Source organism: Neofelis nebulosa, chromosome 8 (genome assembly GCF_028018385.1).
Source record: "Neofelis nebulosa isolate mNeoNeb1 chromosome 8, mNeoNeb1.pri, whole genome shotgun sequence".
Taxonomy (NCBI): Eukaryota; Metazoa; Chordata; class Mammalia; order Carnivora; family Felidae; genus Neofelis; species Neofelis nebulosa.
This window is the reverse complement of record NC_080789.1, coordinates 10,567,209-10,586,396: the sequence shown is the minus strand read 5'-3', so window position 1 is coordinate 10,586,396 and position 19,188 is coordinate 10,567,209. Positions and strand designations below refer to the sequence as shown.

Genomic DNA, 19,188 nt, shown 5'->3' with positions numbered 1-19,188 from the left:
CAGACTTCTTCTGCCAGAAAAAAAAAGGCAGAAGCATGGGGGTAGGGGGGAGCCCGGAAGACCGTAACCCGGCTTGGGCAAGCAGAGAAGTCTTCCCAGAGGAGCTGGTGCCCAGGCCAAGTCCTGAAGTGGGAGTTAATTAGGGCAGATGGCAAAGGGAAAGACGGAAGAACACACATGTGCACGGGCCACCCGGAGTCAGGCACAGCGTGAGGGGCCAGGGGCCTGGGACAGGGTACGGGGGAGCCTCAGCAGGAAGGGAGGTGGGAGAGGTGGGGACGGTTGCAAAGGATTCTGTAAATGTTGTCTGAAACTGAGGCTGCCCTTTGTCCTGAGGGCAACAGGGAGCCACCGAAAGCTTGTAAACAAAAGGGTAAATTTACCAGATTTACCCTTTAGGGAACTTTCTGGCTGCAAGGCAGGCTTTCAGGGGGTGGGGGCAGAAGGGGGGGTGGGGCAGGGAGACCAGTGAGGAGACTGGCGTGAGAATCTGCATCGATGAACGCATCCAAGATGTTGACAGTGGGTAAGGAGGTACGGACAGACAGGACAACCACTTACGAGGTACAGTCATTGGGACTTGGTGACTAAATGTTGGGGGGTGTCCCAGATGACATCCCGGACTTCTGGCTTGGGCTACTGGGGGTGGCAGTGGGGATAACAGGGGCACAGGCTTGAGGGGGAAACGTGCTGAGACTTCAGGGCCATGGGGGGGTATGGTAGGGGGTGTCCACAGGGCACCTGCTACGCTCAGGCCTTGTACTTGGCCCTGGATTGTGTCTCATCTGCTTTAGAATTTGGAGATGGAGAAACTGAGGCTCAGAGAGATTAAGTAACTTGCCCGAGATCACAGAGCCAGCCCCAAACAGAGCTGGGTCTACCTTGGGCCTGATTTCGGTTCCACGGTCTTTAGAGAGAAGAGGCAGGAAGGGGTTGGCTGAAGCAGAGGGAGGAACTTGAATGTGCAAAGGTGACCCCCAGCCTCACCCCGCCCTGTGTAACAACTGTAGCCAGGGCTAAAACTCGGTCCTGGGGAGGGTGGGCGAGGTGAGGGCCCTGGCACAGCTACTGAACCCCTCACCCGGCTTCAGGCTGGCGGGAACAGCCTCATCTATCAACTTCGAGGTGTGTGCCTGGGGACATAAATGCCAATTAATCGCTCCGAGACTTCCTGTTAATGAACATCAGTTCCTCAGCCCTGACGCAGGGCTCATTTGTGAGCCGCTGGCTAGATCCAAGGAGGCACGAGGCCAGAGAAACAGGCGGTGCAGGGGTGGGATTGGGTCCGGGGTGAGAGGACAAGACTCTGATTTATGGAGGCATCTGCTTGCCGCCAGGTTGTTTTAGGGGCTCAGGCTCTGTGTAGGAGTGATACCGAAGCAGGAGGAGGGGTAGCGTGGAGGGATGGGGGGGGGGGGACAAGGGTACCAGCTTGGAGTACCTGAGACTTAGGGGCCATTGGGGGGTATGGTAGGGGATGCTGGGGAGGGTGCCGGCCCGAGCATCTCATGGACCTGCCAGGTCCAATCAGAGAGGTGGCACAGCGCAGGGGTCAAGGCCCGGACTTCGAGGGGCGCCTGGGTGGCTCAGTCGGTTAAGTGTCCGACTTCGGCTCAGGTCATGATCTCGCGGTTCGTGAGTTCGAGCCCCGCGTTGGGCTCTGTGCTGACAGCTCAGAACCTGCAGCCTGTTTCGGATTCTGTGTCTCCCTCTCTCTGCCCCTCCCCCGTTCGTGCTCTGTCTCTCTCTGTCTCAAAAATAAATAAACGTTAAAAAAAAAAAAAAAAAAAAGGCCCGGACTTTGAGCCACACTGTCAGGTTTGAATCCTGCCTCCTGCACTTCACGTCTCTGACCTCTCTATGCCTCGGTAACCCGCAGGACTGAGCTCTGTCTGAGCCAGGTCCCAATCGAGGCAGACCACCCTGGGGTGCTCACTGGCTGCTACCCACTGTGTGCGACATTGTCAGGGCTTCCCAGGCAGGTCCCCGTCTCCAGCACGCCCCTCACAATCGAGCTGAGGGGGCACGACTTACCCACCTGTGCCCCTCTGGGCGCGCTGACCCCCAAGTGCTATCCTCCCAGGCTTTCGGAGTGGAAGAGAGTCACCAGGCTGGCATGCACCAATCACGGGGACAAGAGGACACCCTGGTGCCTGGGCTGGGGCTTCGGGAAAGATGCCTTTGCTTCCCTGAGCCTGTTTCTTTATGTATAAAACAAGTTGATCATACCTCCCTGAAACGCTGAGGCCTCAGTGTTCACTTGAGAGCGAGCCAGTGTCCGGGGTGGGGTGGGGGGAGGGGGGGTTGGGGCTGTGTGTGATTCCCCCTTGGGAGGCAGAGCTGGGACGGGGGCGGGGAGCCAGGGACTTTGTTGGGATTGCCCGGGCATCGGTCCAGCTTCCTGACCTCCTAACCTTGCCTTGGGCTCCATAGCTGAAGCAGTCTGGGAAGCAGACTGATAGCTCATGGTGCCCGCTCTGGGTAGGAATGCACCTGACCTCCAGGAGGTGACAGCCTGCCTCGCCTGGCTTCTGCCACCAGAACACATCTGCAGACCTCTGCAGCCACCTCCCCCTCTGGCCGGCCTCTCGCCTTCCTCGGCCCAGCACTTTCCAGGCAGTCTCCCGGTCCCACAACCAGCTCACGCCTGTCCTCCAGCCCCCAGGCCTGGCTCACGCTGCTTCGGCCACCCACCCAGCTCTGCAACCACCCTGGAAGGCTTGTAGTAATTGAGGCAACCACCAAAGGTCACCAAGGACCCCTCCGGAGCCCTGCCACCTCATACTGTCCTTTCTCTTACCCCCAGGTGACCAGATGCCTGCTTCGTCCACCAAGCATGCCGTATCACGTGCCTGGCAAGAAAAGGGCCAGACCCTCCCTACACCCGAGACTGGTCACGGAGACTGAGATGTCCCCTAGTAGGGACCATCGTCCGTTCGTCCCGACTGAGTCCCGGGGGACATGGGTGGACATTGGCACTTTGGAAATCTTGGCAGAGATTATGTTAGACCTGGGCTGGGCCCCGGCAAGCTACTTTCTCTCTCTGAGCCTCAATTTTGTGCATCTAGAAAATGGCGGCAGCAATATGTTGGCTATCTTACATTTTCTAGCAAACACTAAATCAAAGGACTTGTATAAAGGGCCTCCTGGCACGTAGTAGGAGCTCAGCCAATGTCCTCGCCCTCAGTTTTAGGAAACTCTGCTTCCGAGAAGGCTCTAATTTCAGGCATGGTGGAAACAGCGGGAGCGTTGGGGGTGGGCCCAGGTTCGAGCCCAGCTGCCCAGTTGGATCCCTCTGGCAAAGCCGTATTTTTTCCTCGCCATCAAAAGCAGTAGCAAGGCTAGTTATCTCGACGGATGGTTGTGAGAACGTGTGAATATTCTTCTCCAACGCCTCAGCGTTTCAGGGAGGTATGATCAACTCGTTTTATACATAAAGAAACAGGCTCAGGGAAGCAAAGGCATCTTTCCCGAAGCCCCAGCCCAGGCACCAGGGTGTCCTCTTGTCCCTGTGATTGGTCCATGCCAGCCTGGTGACTCTCTTCCACTCCGAAAGCCTGGGAGGATAGCACTTGGTGGTCAGTACTTAACCTCTGTTTGCCAGGGTTTTTGTCCTTTTGTTCACTGCTGTATTCCCACCTAGAACATTGCCTAGACCATAGCCAGTGTTCAATAAGTATTTATTTTATTTTATTTTTTACATGTATTTATTTTTGAGAAAGAGAGACAAAGCGTGAGCGGGGGAGAGGCAGAGAGCGAAAGAGACATAGAATCCGAAGCAGGCTCCAGGCTCTGGACAAGCGGTCAGCACAGAGCCTGATGCAGGGCTCGAACCCATAAACTGTGAGATCATGACCTGAGCTGAAGTCGGACGCTCAACTGACTGAGCCACCCAGGCACCCGGCAGTAAATATTTCTAATGTGAATGAAACGTGAGGTATAAAGCAAAGGACCCAACCCCGAAGGTGACATCAAAGGACGCGGATTTCTTCTTTCTGCCTGCCCCCATATCCTCCCCTCTTCCTGCTCCACAACCCCCCACCCCGCCCCTGCCTGCAACTCAGTAACTCCCAGAGCAGCCGGTAATAGAATTAACGCCTGTGCCCGTAACCTCTGCAGAGTTCTCCATCCTACCCCCCCTGCCCAGCTCAGCCAACTTAGGGCCCACTTGTGTGCTTTCTGACTCACGCCAATGTCTGGCGCTGACTTTAACTGGCTGCCTCTTCAGACAGACTTGGGGCTGCAGACATTTCCTGGCTGGAAATGGGGTGAGGCAGATTGGCTGACTGCCTAGCGGTCTGGCAAGTGTTTGATGACTGGCCTATCGGGCTGGGGAGGGAGTGGACCATAGCCCCTTCACTTGTCCCAGTGACCCATTCTCCTGGTTTTGTGGCTACAGGGCCAGGAGTGGGTGGGTGAGGCCAGGAGGAGGCTGGAGGGATGCATCCTGCTCTCCAGGTGGGGATGGCTTGGTCCAGGCCAAGGACTTTTTAGGAGTCAGCCAGTGAGTCTCTGTCAGGCTGTTCTAGAAACACCTGAAGTCATCTCAGGGCAATTTCATAAAGTCCCAGAACCCTCCACCCTCTCAGCTCTGCCAGTGCAAAGCAGGCTGCCCTGGGAGATGGCTGGTCTCAGAAGTACCTAGGTACCCGAGTACCTAGGATGCCCTTGGCAGGGCTCCTACCCCTTTGCTCCCTAAGTTCTTTTTTTAATTCTTTTTAAATTTTTAAGTGTTTATTGTATGTATTTATTTTTATAATTTTTTTGTTTATTATTTTTGAGAGAGAGAGAGAGAGAGAGAGAGACTGAGTGCCAGCAGGGGAGGGGTAGAGAGAGAAGGAGACACAGAATCGGAAGCAGGCTCCAGGCTCTGAGCGCTCAGGACAGAGCCCCACGCGGGGCTCGAACTCACAGACTGCGAGATCATGACCTGAGCTGTACTCAGCCGCCCAACTGACTGAGCCACCCTGGCGCCCCTAAGTGTTTTTTTTTTTTTTTTTAATGTTTATTTGTTTTTTTTGTTTTTTTTTAATTTTTTTTTTCAACATTTTTTATTTTATTTTTGGGACAGAGAGAGACAGAGCATGAACGGGGGAGGGGCAGAGAGAGAGGGAGACACAGAATCGGAAACAGGCTCCAGGCTCCGAGCCATCAGCCCAGAGCCTGACGCGGGGCTCGAACTCACGGACCGCGAGATCGTGACCTGGCTGAAGTCGGACGCTTAACCGACTGCGCCACCTTTGAGAGAGAGAGAGACAGAGTGCCAGCAGGGGAGGGGTAGAGAGAGGAGACACAGAATCGGAAGCAGGCTCCAGGCTCCTTCCTAGCTGTCAGCGCAGAGCCCAGCAGGACAGAGTGCCAGCAGGGGAGGGGTAGAGAGAGAAGGAGACACAGAATCGGAAGCAGACTCCAGGCTCCTTCCTAGCTGTCAGCGCAGAGCCCAGCAGGAGGCACCAACCTATTAACCTCGAGATCGTGACCTGAGGCGAAGCGGCACACTGGACCCGCGGAGCCACCCAGGCGCCCCTGCTCCCGAAGTTCTGTAGCAAGGGTTCCTAACTTTTTCTGAGTGTGGACCCCGCTGCGAATGAAAGCTATGGCCACTTTTATCGGAAACACACATGCACACCCTTCACACAAAATCTTGCACAGTTTCTGGGGGTTCGTGCCTCTCCGAGAGCCCATTTATTGAACCCCTTAGCCCTGAAGCTGAGAAACAGCTTCAACTCTCTCCAGGGTGATCGCCCCAGGGGTAGGGTGTGGTATGGAGGCCCAGAGGGGCGGGTCCCAAGAGAATGGGCCCACTGAGTTTCAGGTCCATGCCCTCCCACCCTTGCGTCCCCTTTTGCCTTGACCCTCTCCTGCCCAGCCCCACCCCCGGGGTCATGGGCCAAGGGGCTTGTGTGTAGGCACCAGCTCCAGCAGAGCCTCTAGTGAGGGCAAAGTCAAACGTGCTCCTGGACCTGAGTGAGCAGAAAAGCCCCCACCCTTGTACTTCTCGCACTCCCCTCTCCTCACTCCGCCCCTCACTCCTTGCCTTTCACAGCGCGCCCCTCCCCTCAGCACTACAGTTCCCCTCAGCACCGCCCTTCCCCACGGCGCCCCGCCCCTCGGCGCGCCCCTCCCGTCGGCACCGCCCACCCCCACGGCGCCCCGCCCCTCGGCACCTCCCTCCCTCCCGGCTCCCCTCCCCTCAGCACCTCCCTCCCTCACGGCGCCCCGCCCCCCCGCGCGCCCCTCCCCCTCAGCACCGCCCCCCTCCCCCCGGCACCCCTCCCCTCAGCGCACACCTCCCTCACGGGGCTCCTCCTCTCAGCGCGCTCCTCCCCTCCCTCAGCCACGTAGACAGGCAGTCCGTTTACTCCGCGGCAGCAGCTTGAGTTCCGGGGAAACTCGTTTGCTTCTTCGGCCCCTCGCTCTCCCCAGTGTCGGGCCTAGCACGCTTTCCCTTCCCCACCCCTGCCGTCCTGGTGGGGCTTCTCCTCTCACAGGGTCCTGAGGGCGGCCCCCAGCCGGTATCTCCTACCCACACAGATCTTTTCTCTTCGGGGCCTGGGGAGCAGCTGGGCTCCGCGGGTTCAATTCCGATCTGATCAAGCTGGGCTTTGGGGGACAAGCTCCCTTCTGAAAAGTAGCCAGGGCCCCGATGAGGTGAGAGGGCAAGCGGGGCAGAGCCAGGGTGGACGTGGATGGTGACGGGAGTCGGGGGGCGGGGGGGAGTCTGTCTTTACTCCGCAGTCAGCGCCTTGGAGAGGGCCAGGCGGTGCCTCCCCCGCCCCCCACCCCGCGTCCCCCCTCTTGTGGCGGACCCCTGCCGTGAGGCACCCTGCCTTCGGCGTGTCCACTGCCCACAACGCGGGCAGAGTCTGCTCCCGCAGGGGCAGGAGTGGGGTACCTCCCTTACAGTGAGTCCTGCGCCTCCTCGAGTGCCTCAGTCTCCCGAGGCTGCAGCCACAGAGAGACGTCCACAAACTTGGTGGCTTAAAACAACACACATTTATTCTCTTACAGTTCTGGCGATCAGAATTCTCAAGTCAGACTCACTGGGCTAAGGTCAAAGTGTCAGTAGGGCTGGTTCCCTCAGGGAGATCTGAGGGGAGAGAATCTCATTTCCTTGCCTTTTCTCGCTTCCGTGGGCGCCTGCGTTCCTCAGCTCTGACCCCTTCCCGCTGTGTCTCCTCCGCACTCTCTGACCTGCTTTCCTGTCACTCGGGTCCCTGCGATTGCATCAAGCCCACCTGGGTAACCCAGGAGGGTCGCCTTGCCCAAAGACCGTTAATTTAACTATGTCTGCAAAGTCCCTTTTGCCCGATAAAGTCATGTTCACTGGTCCCTGGGGATAAGAACGCGGCCATCTGGGGCGGGGGAGGGGACCTCTATTCAGCCCACTACAACTAGGCTGCAGAAGGGACCACTCCGCCCTGCTGGTATTTCAAAGACTGGGAGAAAAAGGGGGGGCCTTTTCTGCCTTGGGTTCAGCAGGGTCCTTCCAAGCCTTGTATTTCTAAGGTCTGGGCTTCACCAACCCTCCCTTCCAACCGGAGACACTCACTGCAATGTCTCCTTGAAAGTCAGGTGGCAAGTCGAAATCTAACTGCTGGTGAGGGGTTCAGGGCCAGCCAAGAAGCCCCCGAGGGTGCCGGCCTTAAGCCCAAACCCCGCTGGCTGTGACAAGCCCACGGCCCGGAAGGGACACAGAGAAGGCTCTGGGGCCTGCCGCGGGGGGGCAGGGAGGCCGCGAGACGAGTGAGGCCCGCTAGGACAGCGCGTGTCGGCCGGAGCTCAGGCGTGGCTGCTGTGCTGTGGGAGCGGAGGGGGAAGCTGGGGGCTGTGGTCCCCGCCCACAGAGATGACAGAGACCGTGGCTGGGAGCGGCGCCGAAGTCACGGAGCCTCTGTGAGAGTGCATCTCTGCCCCGTAGCATCTGGGGGCAAGGCCTCACCAGACACGTGTGTGGCTCCAAAGTCCCAGGTTCGGGCTTTTCCTTTGTGATGAGAGAGCAGCGGGGGCAGGGGGAGGGCAGCGGCGGCAGAGCAGGAAGGCGGGGAGCCTCTCTTGCTACCTCTTCTCCGTGTTCTGCATCTGCAAGCTGAGGGACGTGAAGCTGGCCAGGAGGTCGGTCACCTCATCCACCTGTGGGACAAAACCACGGCTCTGTCACGGGTGCCACGACGGGCCCAGCTGTCTCGGCCCCCGATCTCCACCCTGATGCCCCAGACTCGGGAGGGTAGGCGTTGTCTCCTGGGGCACGTGGTGGTTTCACTGACTGTGGAGCAGCTGTCCGATCGATAGTCCTGGACTCCAGCTGGTCTCACACTGTCCCAGAGAGAAGGGCCACAAGTGGCGTCAAAGGACGCAGACAGGCGCTCCGAGGTCCACAGGGGGCTACAGCCCCCCAGCCGCGGCCTCTTTCTACTCTGAACGTCTAGCTGTAGCACAGCAGAGCGGCACCGGCCCCGAGGCTCCCGCCAGGCCCTGGGTCTGGCCCTGCCGCCGCAGCTCACCTGCTCTCTGGTGCTCGTCATCTGCAGGCGGGTGCAGAGGTCGTCCAGCCGTTCCCGCTGCTCGTGCCGCCCCAGGCGCTCCAGGTACTCCCTCAGCATCTGGATGATCTGGAACAAGGGGCCGGGCTGAGTTGCTGGGGGTCTCGCTAGGTGGCGGAGAGAGAGAGCTGCCGCCGCCGCCGCCGCGATGCCCAGTGGAGCGGTGGCCGGATGGGGTCGGTGTGAAGCAACCCAGGCGCCCGGGTGCTGGGGGCAGAGGCGTGTCTGTCTGTGGTCCGGGCGGCACCTGTCCGGCGCTTGTTTGTGCCGTTGGCCCAGCGTGAAGGGCACTCACCTGCTTCACCTCCAGCCGCACAGCCTCCAGGCACTGGGAGTGGCCCTCCTGCAGGATGTTCAGCTTTGACTTGGCCAGGTGCAGGGGCGTGCGGCCAGCTCGGTCCAAGGCATCCACACGGGCCCCTGCGGGAGCAGGCGGAGGTGAGCGCGCCGGGGGTGAGGGCGAGAGAGGAGGGCGAGGGGGCGGGGAGCACGTACCTCCTCGCAGCAGTGTAGTGATGACGGGGACATGGTTGGTGCAGGCCGCTGAGGAAGAAGAACAGGGACCTGAGAGTCCGGGACACCAGGGCTTGGCCCTGTGTGCCAGCTTGGCTGCAGTCGCTGGGACTGTGCCTCCAGGTGTGCCTGCACCAAGGCAGCAACGGGGCGGGTCCAACTCCCTCCCCGTTCAGCTAGGGAGACCGAGGCTTGGGGATGGGACCTGCTGCACCGCGAGCCATAGTGTGGGTCGGCCACGGGGCAGGAACAGGCTTCAGGTCTCACCTTCCCTAGCAGAGCTCTGCTGAGCCATTGAGGTTGCTAAAGCAGCTGTGCTCAGGACCCAGCCAACCGGTGACCCAAGGGGGAGTCCATGAGAGGCAGACTGGGGGGGTGGTGGTGGCCCCGGGGGCTCGAGCTCTCCCCAGATGATAGGAGATCCTGCTGGGAACTTACAGGCAGGCCCCCGGGCTCTCCATCAAAGGAGCCTATCTGTGCCGCAGAGAAAGGTGTCCTGGAGGCTTACCCAGGTGCAGCGGTGTGTTCCCCAGCCCATCTCGCTGGTTGGGATCAGCCCCGTGGTCCAGGAGCAGCTGTACTGGAAATAGGAAAACCCACAAGGACTCTAACCGCCACCCCTACCTAGCTAAAGAGGCTTCTTCAAAGTGTGGAATATTGAAAGCAAATACGGTTCTCTAGGTTGTTTCATACATCCGTTCGTTTGTTCGTTCATTCGTTCATTCATTCATCCACTTACTCACAGGGTTCACGTGCAGGATTCTGAGGGCCAGGAACTACGGATTCTGGGAGAGCCTCCTGGCCCATGCAGGTTTGAAAAGACTGAGATTTTTTTTTTAATTTTTCAAATTTATTTATTGAGAGAGAGACAGCACGGGCTGGGGAGGAACACAGAGACAGGGACACAGAATCTGACGCGGGCTCCAGGCTCTGAGCTGTCAGCACAGAGCCCGACGCCAGGCTCAGACCCATGAACCATGAGATCATGATCTGAGCCAAAGTCAGACGCTTACCTGACTGAGCTGCTCAGGCACCCAGAAAAGACTGAGATTTTTAAGGGTTAGAGAATGTTCTTCCCGGCCGCCTCAGTTGGTTAAGTGTCCAACCTTGGTTCGGCTCAGGTCACGATCTCACGGTTCACGTTTTTTGAGCTCAAACCCTGCCTGGGGCTCTGTGCTGATAGCGCGGACCCTGCTTGGGATTCTCTCCTGCTTGCTCACTCTCTCTCTCTCTCAAAAATAAACATTTAAAAAAAAAGATGGGGCGCCTGGGTGGCTCAGTCGGTTGAGTGTCCAACTTCGGCTCGGGTCATGATCTCACAGTTCGTGGGTTCGAGCCCCACATCGGGCTCTGTGCTGAGAGCTCAGAGCCTGGAGCCTGCTTTGGATTCTGTGTCTCCCTCTCTCTCTGCCCCTTCCCTGCTCATGCTCGCTCTCTCTCTCTCTCTCTCTCTGTCAAAAATAAATAAACATTTAAAAAAATAATAAAAGAAAATAAAAAAAGAAAGTTCTTCCAACAGCAGTGGCTACTAGTAAGGGCTCTCAAGGACATTTTTTGCTCTTTCCACAGTCAAGTGCCATAGTGGGAATTAGGCCAATAGAAGATGCTGAACATCCCCCTCCCTGAGAGTCTCTATGCCCTCTCAAAGGTGGGTTGTGGTATTGAGGGCTTATCAGTTACCCAGATGGATGTGCAGGCAGACTTAACTCATGTGACAAGGCCAGGTTGAGCCGCATGCCACATACAGAAACCAATGCAAGAGGCATTTTAGACCTAAATGTACCTTAGACCTAAATGTAAAAGCTGAAAGTCTTTTGAAAGGCTGGTAGAAGAAAACAAGAGAGTATCTCTACGACCTTGGGATAGGCAAGGTCACAGAAATCCTTAAATAGGTCAAAGAAATGCTAACCATTAAAAAGAAAAGATCGATAAATTGGGTTCATTAAAATTAAGAACTTGGGTTCACTGGGGTGCCTGGGTGGCTCGGTCGGTTAAGCGTCCGACTTCGGCTCAGGTCACGATCTCACAGTTCGTGGGTTTGGGCCCCGCATCGGGCTCTGTGCTGACGGCCCAGAGCCTGGAGCCTGGTTTGGATTCTATGACTCCCTCTCTCTCTGCCCCTCCCCCACTCACACCCTGTCTCCGACTTCGGCTCAAGTCATGACCTCGTGGCTCATGGGTTTGGGCCCCAGGTCCAGCTCTGTGCTGACAGCTCAGAGCCTGCCTCGGATTCTTTGTCTCCCTCGCTGTCTGTCCCTCCCCTGCTCGTGTTCTGTCTCTCTCTCTTAAAAATAAATAAACACTAAAAAATTTAAAAAACAAAACAAAACAGGAAAACGAACCTATGGTACTCAAGGTCTACGTGGGGCTAAGGAGCAGAAAGGTAGGCTGCCAGGGTGCTGAAAATATTCTTTTCTTTCCTTTTTTTTCAAGTAGGCTCTACACCCAGCGTGGGGCTCAAACTCACGACCCTGTAGGGCTCGAAGGATCACGACCTTGATCATGTGATCAAGAGTCACGCGCGCTACTCACTGAGCCAGGCAGGCACCCGTGTTAATCTTCTTTAGCTTGATCTGGGTGGTGCATACATACAGAAAGCTCACCATTCATGAGTTAAACCACATCCAAAAATGACTCTTAAAAGGGGGAGGGAGGGGCTCCCCTGCTGCTGCGCTTGGCGCTGAGTAAATGTTGCCTGAACGTCTCGGAGGCCTGGCCCCAACCACAGAGTCGATCGTGTTCTTTCCCCTTTCTGGCAGTGCTAGTTCCACAGGCCGAGGGAGTAAGGAGGCCCCCCCCACCCACCCCCAGCACCTCTAGAGAGAGGTTGCTTGCCCAGCTCCCCTCTCCCCTCCCTCCCCGGGACTCACCGATCCGGTCGTTGCCATTGCAGGAGGCAAAGTGCAGAGCTGTGCGGCCCTTGTCATCAGCTGCACAGGGATCTGTGCCATCTTCCAGCAGCTGCTGCACTGACATCGCCAAGACAGAGGGAGGGAGGGCGACAGAGAGGTAGTGTTAGTTATGCTGCAGCCCCCGGGGGTGAACACGGATGCTCAGGGGACCCTGCAGGTAAGGCACCGATCAGCCACGGGAGAGCGAGCTCCTCCTGGATGCCGGCCTTAACAGGGAATGTCATGACAAGGGACTCACTCTCCTGAGGGCACAACTGGGAACCCCCGATTCGGGCTGCTCAAACTACGTCTAGGGTTAGAACATCCTAGAAGGATCTTGGCCCTCAGCGTCAGGAGTTCTTGAATCACAGAAATCCCCGGCACACAGACTTTGGCCCCGCATCCATTTGGATACACACCCTTTCCGGTTGGACACAGCAGCCCAAGCTGCGGGGCAGCGCTCACTTTGCTCCTGGGAGGTGGCCTTTTAGAGTGAGCGGCCAGAGCACAGGTTTGGAGCCACAAAGACTAAGTCCCAGGCTAAGCTGAGTAACGAAGAAAGGAGTACGTGGCCAACGGCACGGGGCAGTGGAAAGAGCGGGGCTCAGAGCAGGAAGGCCTGAATCTGGGTCCCAGTTCACCGGCAAACGGGAATAATCTCCACCCTGCCGATCTCCAGAGCTGCTGTAATAACGATAATGGATGTGAAATTTCTTCGTTGCAAAGTATGGAGCCATTATAGAATGTGAGGCATTATGTGACACATGTGTGTGTCCAGCTGAAATGGACAAATTGCTGCCAAACATCATTTTAAACTTTTTTTGTTTTTTAACGTTTATTTATTTTTGAGACAGAGAGAGACAGAGCATGAACGGGGGAGGGGCAGAGAGAGAGGGAGACACAGAATCTGAAACAGGCTCCAGGCTCCGAGCTGTCAGCACAGAGCCCGACGCGGGGCTCAAACTCACGGACCGCGAGATCATGACCTGAGCCGAAGTCGGGCGCTTAACTGACTGAGCCACCCAGGCGCCCCAAGAATTCTTTTTTTTTTTAAATTTTTTTTAACGTTTATTTATTTTTGAGACAGAGAGAGACAGAGCATGAACGGGGGAGGGGCAGAGAGAGAGGGAGACACAGAATCTGAAACAGGCTCCAGGCTCCGAGCTGTCAGCACAGAGCCCGACGCGGGGCTCAAACTCACGGACTGCGAGATCATGACCTGAGCCCAAGTCAGACGCTTAACCGACCGAGCCACCCAGGCGCCCCTACCAAACATCATTTTAGAGCAACTGACATTTTTAGTCTCCGCCAGCGAACCTCTCAAGGACTCCGGACGAAGCCCGGAATCTCCTCCTCCTCCTTCCCTTCAAGCTCAGGTAGCCACTCCATCATCCGCGGGTCCTCAGTGCCCAGTTCACCTCGCTGCTCTAACCTTCAAACGCCGCGCTGGTTTTGGATATCGTCCCCCTACGCCGAGCACCAGCCTGGCGCCAGGTACCTGACTGCTAAGCCCGGTGACCACCCCCCCCCCCCCCCAGCCAGGTATCATGTCCATCTTACAAACCAGGAGAAGCGCCCCACTATGTGATGTGCCCCGGGTACATTCACCCGGCTATCAGGGGGCAAGGCTGCGACACAAGCCCAGACTTCTCTGGTCTCTCCAGAACTTAGACCTCTCCAACTAAACACATCACCTCAGGTTTTTCTTTTTTTTTTGGGGGGGGGGGGGAGAGGTTTATTTTCGAAAGGGGATCACTTTACATTCTTTTTCTTGAATTATATTGTAGGTTTTTTGTTTCGTGCATCTTACTTAATACTGAGGATCGAGACGGGATTTGTGCAGCTCCAGGATCGCTGTTGACTAACTGAATGAAAGTGGTAGGAAAAGGATTAGGAGAGTGGAAGAGAAGTAAGGGCTTCAGGCCATCTCAGTACATTCACCAAAAGACAACCCGCATCAAAGAGATAAGACAAAGCTAAAAGAGTCCATTCTCTTTTGTGATTTGTGCAGGTATGGTCTTTTTGGTTGGTTGGTTGGTTTCTTTCTTTCTTTTGAGGGAGAGAGAGAGAGAGAGAGGGAGAGAGAGAGAGAGAATGCAAGGGGGGAGGAGGCAGAGGAAGAGGGAGAGGAAGAGAGAGAGAGAGAGAGAGAGAGAAAGAGAAAGGAAGGGAGTCTCAAGCAGGCTCCACGCTCAGCGGGGAGCCCCATGTGGGGCTCGATTCCATGACCCTAGGATCATGACCTGGACGGAAATCAAGAGTCAGATGCTCAACTAACCAACCGACTGAGCCACGTAGGTGCCCTGGGCAAGTCCAGTCTTTTTGGAGAGCACTACAGCAGTATCTACCAGAAGCCATCAAAATATGCCTATCTTGGGGCGCCTGGGTGGCTCAGTCGGTTAAGCATCCGACTTCGGCTCAGGTCATGATCTCGCAGTCCGTGAGTTCAACCCCGCGTCAGGCTCTGTGCTGACAGCTCAGAGCCTGGAGCCTGTTTCAGATTCTGTGTCTCCCTCTCTCTCTGACCCTCCCCTGTTCATGCTGTCTCTCCCTGTCTCAAAAATAAATAAACGTTAAAAAAATATATTAAAAAATAACAACAAAAAAAATATGCATATCTTTTGATGTGATAACCCCATACCTGGGAAATTATCTTAAAAATGAAAAACCGTTGTGCAAATATATGACTAACTAAATAGCCCTTGCTTTGTCCCTCTGAAGGCATGACGGGCATCTTTTAAAAATTGTGGTGGGGCGCCTGGGTGGCTTAGTCGGTTAAGCGTCGACTTTGGCTCAGGCCACGATCTCGCGGTTCTTGGGTTCAAGCCCCACATCAGGCTTTGCGCCGACGGCACGGAGCCTGCTTTGGATTCTCTGTCTCCCTCTCTCTCCCTCCCTGCTCATGCTCTGTCTCAAAAATAAATAGACATTAAAAAAAAGAGCTTTTGAAAAATTGTGGTTTTGATTGGAGAATGGAATGCTACAGTAATTTTTGGTTTTTACCTTGTAAGCTTAAAAAAAAAAAAAAAAAAAAACAACCCATACAGCCATGTATTCACTCTACAAAGAGGGGGAAAATGACATTTCCATTTTGAGAAAACAAATGGCGACAGAGACCGTGAAAAATCACCCAGCCTACAAAATTGGGTATACAGCACAGTTTGCAAGCCCATAAAGAAAAAAATTCTCTGCGTAGGACAAAGGATGGGAAGGGACAGTGTCACCAAAATATCAACAGAGATTATTTCCTTTGCTGCTTATGGATGTTTTTCTTGTCTATTTCCCTAAGCTCTCAAATATTTTAACTGTGTATATAATTTTCATATATGTGAAAATATGTTATTAGTTAACAATAGCAGGACATCAATTTTATGCCCACGGTAATTGCTAAACTGCAGCAAGAACCCAATAAACATGCGGAGAAGGAAAAGGAAATGCTGACCATAGAGAGAAAAGCAATACAGAGGCTCATCCTACAGAGTCACCGTCGGAGCCTTGCAAGAGCCTGGTAAACCTAAGAGCCATTTAGATTTGAAGATGAGTGTGTCAGAGACTGGAAAATTACAAAAATTACAGCATTTCTCTCAGTATAATGAAACCACCAACCATGTGAGTACCTGGTTCGAGATGAACTAGACTTTCTGTGGAAGGGAAGCGTAATTCAAATAGCCTCTGGCCACACACTAGCGATCTTAAAAAGAGAACACATCATTTTTTTCCTTGAAAAGCTATCTGGGGGGCGCCTGGGTGGCTCAGTCGGTTGAGTGGCCGACTTCGGCTCAGGTCACGATCTCGCGGTCCATGGGTTCGAGCCCCGCGTCGGGCTCTGGGCTGACGGCTCGGAGCCTGGAGCCTGCTTCCGGTTCTGTGTCTCCCTCTCTCTCTGGCCCTCCCCCGTTCACGCTCTGTCTCTCTCTGTCTCAAAAATAAATAAACGTTAAAAAAAAAAAAATTAAAAAAAAAAAAAAGAAAAAAGTAAAGCTATCTGGGCTGCTGCTGAAATATTCCCAAATATTCAAGTTCATGGAAAGGGGGACCAAAGCAAAGAGAGCTGAAAAGGCCTCCAGTTTCCAGGCCTGTTCACTAGGCTACGCCAGGGGTAATGGAACCATTTCAAGGCCCGTGGTTTAAAAAAAATTTTTTTTAATGTTTTTATTTCTTTTTGAGACAGAGAGAGACAGAGCATGGGCGGGGGAGGGGCAGAGAGAGAGGGAGACACAGAATCGGAAACAGGCTCCAGGCTCCGAGCTGGCAGCACAGAGAGACAACAGCGTGAGGGTTCCTCTACTGTCGCTGACCTTGAAGTTAGAGGGAGAAGACTCCAGGCCAAGGGATGTGGGTGGCCCCTATACGTTGAAAAGGCAGAGGGAGACCGAGTTTCCTCTGGAGACTCCAGAAAGAAATGTAGCCCTGCGGATACCCTGCTTTCAGCACGGTGAGATCTGTGTTGGATTTCTGACCCCCAGAATTGTATGCGAAGGAACTTGGGTTGGGGCGCCTGGGTGGCTCTGTCGACTTCCGCTCAGGTCATGGTCTCGCGGTTTCTGAGTTCGACCCCCCCCTGTTGGGCTCTGCGCTGGGATCCTCTCTCCCTCACTCTCTGCCCCTCCCCTCCCCAAGTAAAATAACTTTAAAAAAAAAAAAAAAGGAAATTTGTGTTGTTTTAAATCACTATGTTTGTGGTAATTTGTTGCAGCAGCCGTGGACAACGAACATATGGATAAACCTTGATTTTTTTTCCTCTAGAAATTGCCCGTCTACCTCTGATGCTGCCACTGCCCTGTCGGCCAATGAACGCTGGACAGCAACAAGAAAAAACCAGAGTGGTGGGGCCCCTGGGTGGCTCAGCTGGTTAAGCGTCTGACTTCGGCTCAGGTCACGATCTCACAGTTTGTGGGTTCGAGCCCCGCGTCAGGCTCTGTGCTGACAGCGCAGGGCCTGGAGCCTGCGTAGGATTCTGTGTCTCCCTCTCTCACTGCCCCTCTCCCATTCATGCTCTGTCTCTCTCAATCTAAAAAATAAATAAACATTAAAAAAACATTTTCTTAATAAAAAAAAAAGAAAAAAAAAACCCGGAGTGGTGTCCTGCTAGGAGCCCCTCCCACTCCCTTCACAAGTCAACGAAACAAGTCTGAGAACCACTGACCCAACTACCGCAAAGCCTCAGCTCTGTTCAGACGGCGGCCCTCCTGGCAGTTAAAGCTGACTGTTCGTTCCTGTTAGTCAGAAATTCTAAAAAGCTCCTACTCTTGTTGCCAGGTGCCAAGGATACAAAAGCAGACCTGGTCCCAACCTCAGGGAGCCCACAGAGCGATGAACGCTAGGACATCGGGAAGTTCAGGGTGACAGGGATGCATGGGAAGAGGAAGCATGTAAGCCAGACTTGTCTCTTGCAAGTGAATTACAGTTATACAATATATACTATGAGTTTGGTCCAAGGGGTGAGCTGGCATACTGAATTCAAGCACTGTCTTCCCAGGAACTGGTTGCCTCGAGTTTTCTTCCCCTAGCCCAGAGAGCTAGCCCTGCTTTGCACACTCACCTGTTTCCACGTCGTTGGCATTGGCCGAGTCCCTCAGCCTCTTCAGAGCTGTGAAGAGAGTAAGAGAGTTCCAGTTCAAAACAAAACAAGTCATGATGAAGCCGAAAGTGGATGGCTTCCTAGCTAATCCACCATTCACCCACGATAGCATCTAAAGGGACAGAAAGGCACCGGGATACAAGAGACACTACCCTGGGAACAAGGAAAAAACTTGAAATGCGGCACGGCAAATGCGAAAGGCACATTGTGTCGCCAATCCTTCAAGGCCTTTGGAGTCAGCTCCTGGCTCTCCAAGTCACCCACACAATGTAAAAAATACAATGGACATATCAGAGTAGGAGTTTGAGTCTGGCAGACATGGGTTCTCATTCCAACACGGCCACTTTCTGAAAGGTATGTGACTTGGAGCAAGGCAATCTCTCTGAGCCTCAGTTTCCCCTTCCACATAATGGGAACGGTTTCTGCATCGCTTGGAGTCATTGTGAGGATCAGAAATGATCACATACCGCCCCACAGGCTCTGGCACACAACAAAAGCAGAGTGATCGCCGCAGGTTCATCACCTTCCTCAATTCACCAAACATCCCCACAAAGCAAGTACTGTACTCACTTTACAGACGAGAAAACTAAGGCTCCTTAAAGCTTCTATAGTTCGCCTAAGGCTTAAACGAGGTACAGGGGTCCACACCCGGTCTGTGCGTTTAAACGAGTTGGTAAAACTTGCCTCCCCTCTCCGATACTAAAAGTAGTCTCCAGTGCTCCATTTTATCACCTACTTACTGATAACCGCCTGGAGTCATGAAAAGTTTCCGTTCAGGAATTACCAGGCGCTTAAAGACAGTCTCTTTCACCTTCACGGTCCTTAGCGGCGCTAACATCCTGATTCCTACTGAAAGGAGACTCGACTCGGGAGGGGTCGCTCGGGGCCCTGGGCTCAGCCGTCCGAGGACCCCGTCCGGAGGGATCGGGGGAGGTCAGGGCCCCGGGGTGTCCGCGCTCCTCACCGTGCACCTCTTTGCCAGTGGGCCCGAGCCGGCGGTGGGGCCTGGCGGCGCGTCTGAGCCGGCCGGCAGGGATCTTACAGCGCAGCTCATCGCGGGGCTCCGCGTCCTGCTGCCACAGGACGTGCAGGTAGCGCAGCGGGGACTGGGCCCCGCCAGACGCCCGGCCGGGGAGGCCCGCGCCGCCGCCCAAAGCCGACCCGAAGTCCGCGAAGGAGAAGAGGCCCTCGGGGCCCGTCAGCGGCTCCGGGGCCACGGCGCACTCCCCATCCGAGCTCGAGCGGCCGGAGCGCGGCTCGTCGTCCGCGCCCCCGGCGGCGGCTGCCATGGCAACGGCTCTGCGCGGGGCCTGGCCGCCGGAGCCTCGTTCCCGACCCACCAACCGACCCGCTTCCTCCGCCCTAAGCCTCGCTGTCAGCGGGCGAGCGGGCGGGTCCGGCCTGCAACCACGGCAACCGAAGGGACGGGGGGGCGGGCTCCTGTCGCGAGCAGCCAACCGGGCACGGTCGGGGCAGTAGAACTGGTTTCCGGCAGCGCGATTGACGGACATAACTACCAATCACAAATTTGAACGGCCTACGCCCTCGCCGTACGTCGCCGCCGGAGCCAGTAAAACAGCTAAGTTTAAGACACCCTTATTTTTCCCCCCTCCGTTACCCCCATCGGGTGAGGGAAAGATGACGGGCAGAAGCTTTAACC

General features: G+C 55.3%; 1 protein-coding gene and 1 long non-coding RNA gene across 4 annotated transcripts; one reads left to right on the top strand and one right to left on the bottom strand.

Annotated features, from left to right (window-relative positions):
* Positions 1 to 6,977: 6,977 nt before the first annotated feature.
* On the bottom strand, positions 6,978 to 18,919 carry ANKRD54 (ankyrin repeat domain 54). 2 transcript variants are annotated; one of them, XM_058741332.1, is made up of 8 exons: positions 18,493 to 18,919; positions 17,490 to 17,537; positions 11,927 to 12,025; positions 9,565 to 9,636; positions 9,039 to 9,086; positions 8,839 to 8,963; positions 8,505 to 8,612; positions 6,978 to 8,133 (listed from the first exon to the last, which is right to left on the bottom strand). In XM_058741332.1, exons 1-8 carry the CDS (start codon positions 18,815 to 18,817, stop codon positions 8,059 to 8,061), a joined length of 900 nt encoding a protein of 299 aa, XP_058597315.1. In that variant the 5' UTR covers positions 18,818 to 18,919; the 3' UTR covers positions 6,978 to 8,058. The 2 variants fall into 2 exon arrangements, with proteins under 2 accessions (XP_058597315.1, XP_058597316.1); XM_058741333.1 differs by having other exon boundaries at positions 11,927 to 12,020; positions 18,493 to 18,625.
* LOC131518869 (uncharacterized) lies at positions 13,017 to 17,322 on the top strand. Of its 2 annotated transcripts, XR_009265314.1 has the most exons (4): positions 13,017 to 13,441; positions 13,735 to 13,958; positions 15,304 to 15,556; positions 16,694 to 17,322. It is a non-coding gene; the product is annotated as an uncharacterized LOC131518869 (long non-coding RNA). The 2 variants fall into 2 exon arrangements; XR_009265313.1 differs by lacking the exon at positions 16,694 to 17,322 and having other exon boundaries at positions 13,023 to 13,441; positions 15,304 to 15,683.
* Positions 18,920 to 19,188: the final 269 nt, after the last annotated feature.

Bases quoted from the DNA above. Each gene is read 5' to 3' on its own strand.
- ANKRD54 (XM_058741332.1), bottom strand. From the start codon at position 18,817: ATGGCAGCCGCCGCCGGGGGCGCGGACGACGAGCCGCGCTCCGGCCGC. The intron at 8,964-9,038 runs GTACGTGCTCCC...CTGCTCCCGCAG, and splicing joins CACTACACTGCTGCGAGGAG to GGGCCCGTGTGGATGCCTTG. The intron at 8,613-8,838 runs GTGAGTGCCCTT...CCCTTGTTCCAG, and splicing joins TGCGGCTGGAGGTGAAGCAG to ATCATCCAGATGCTGAGGGA.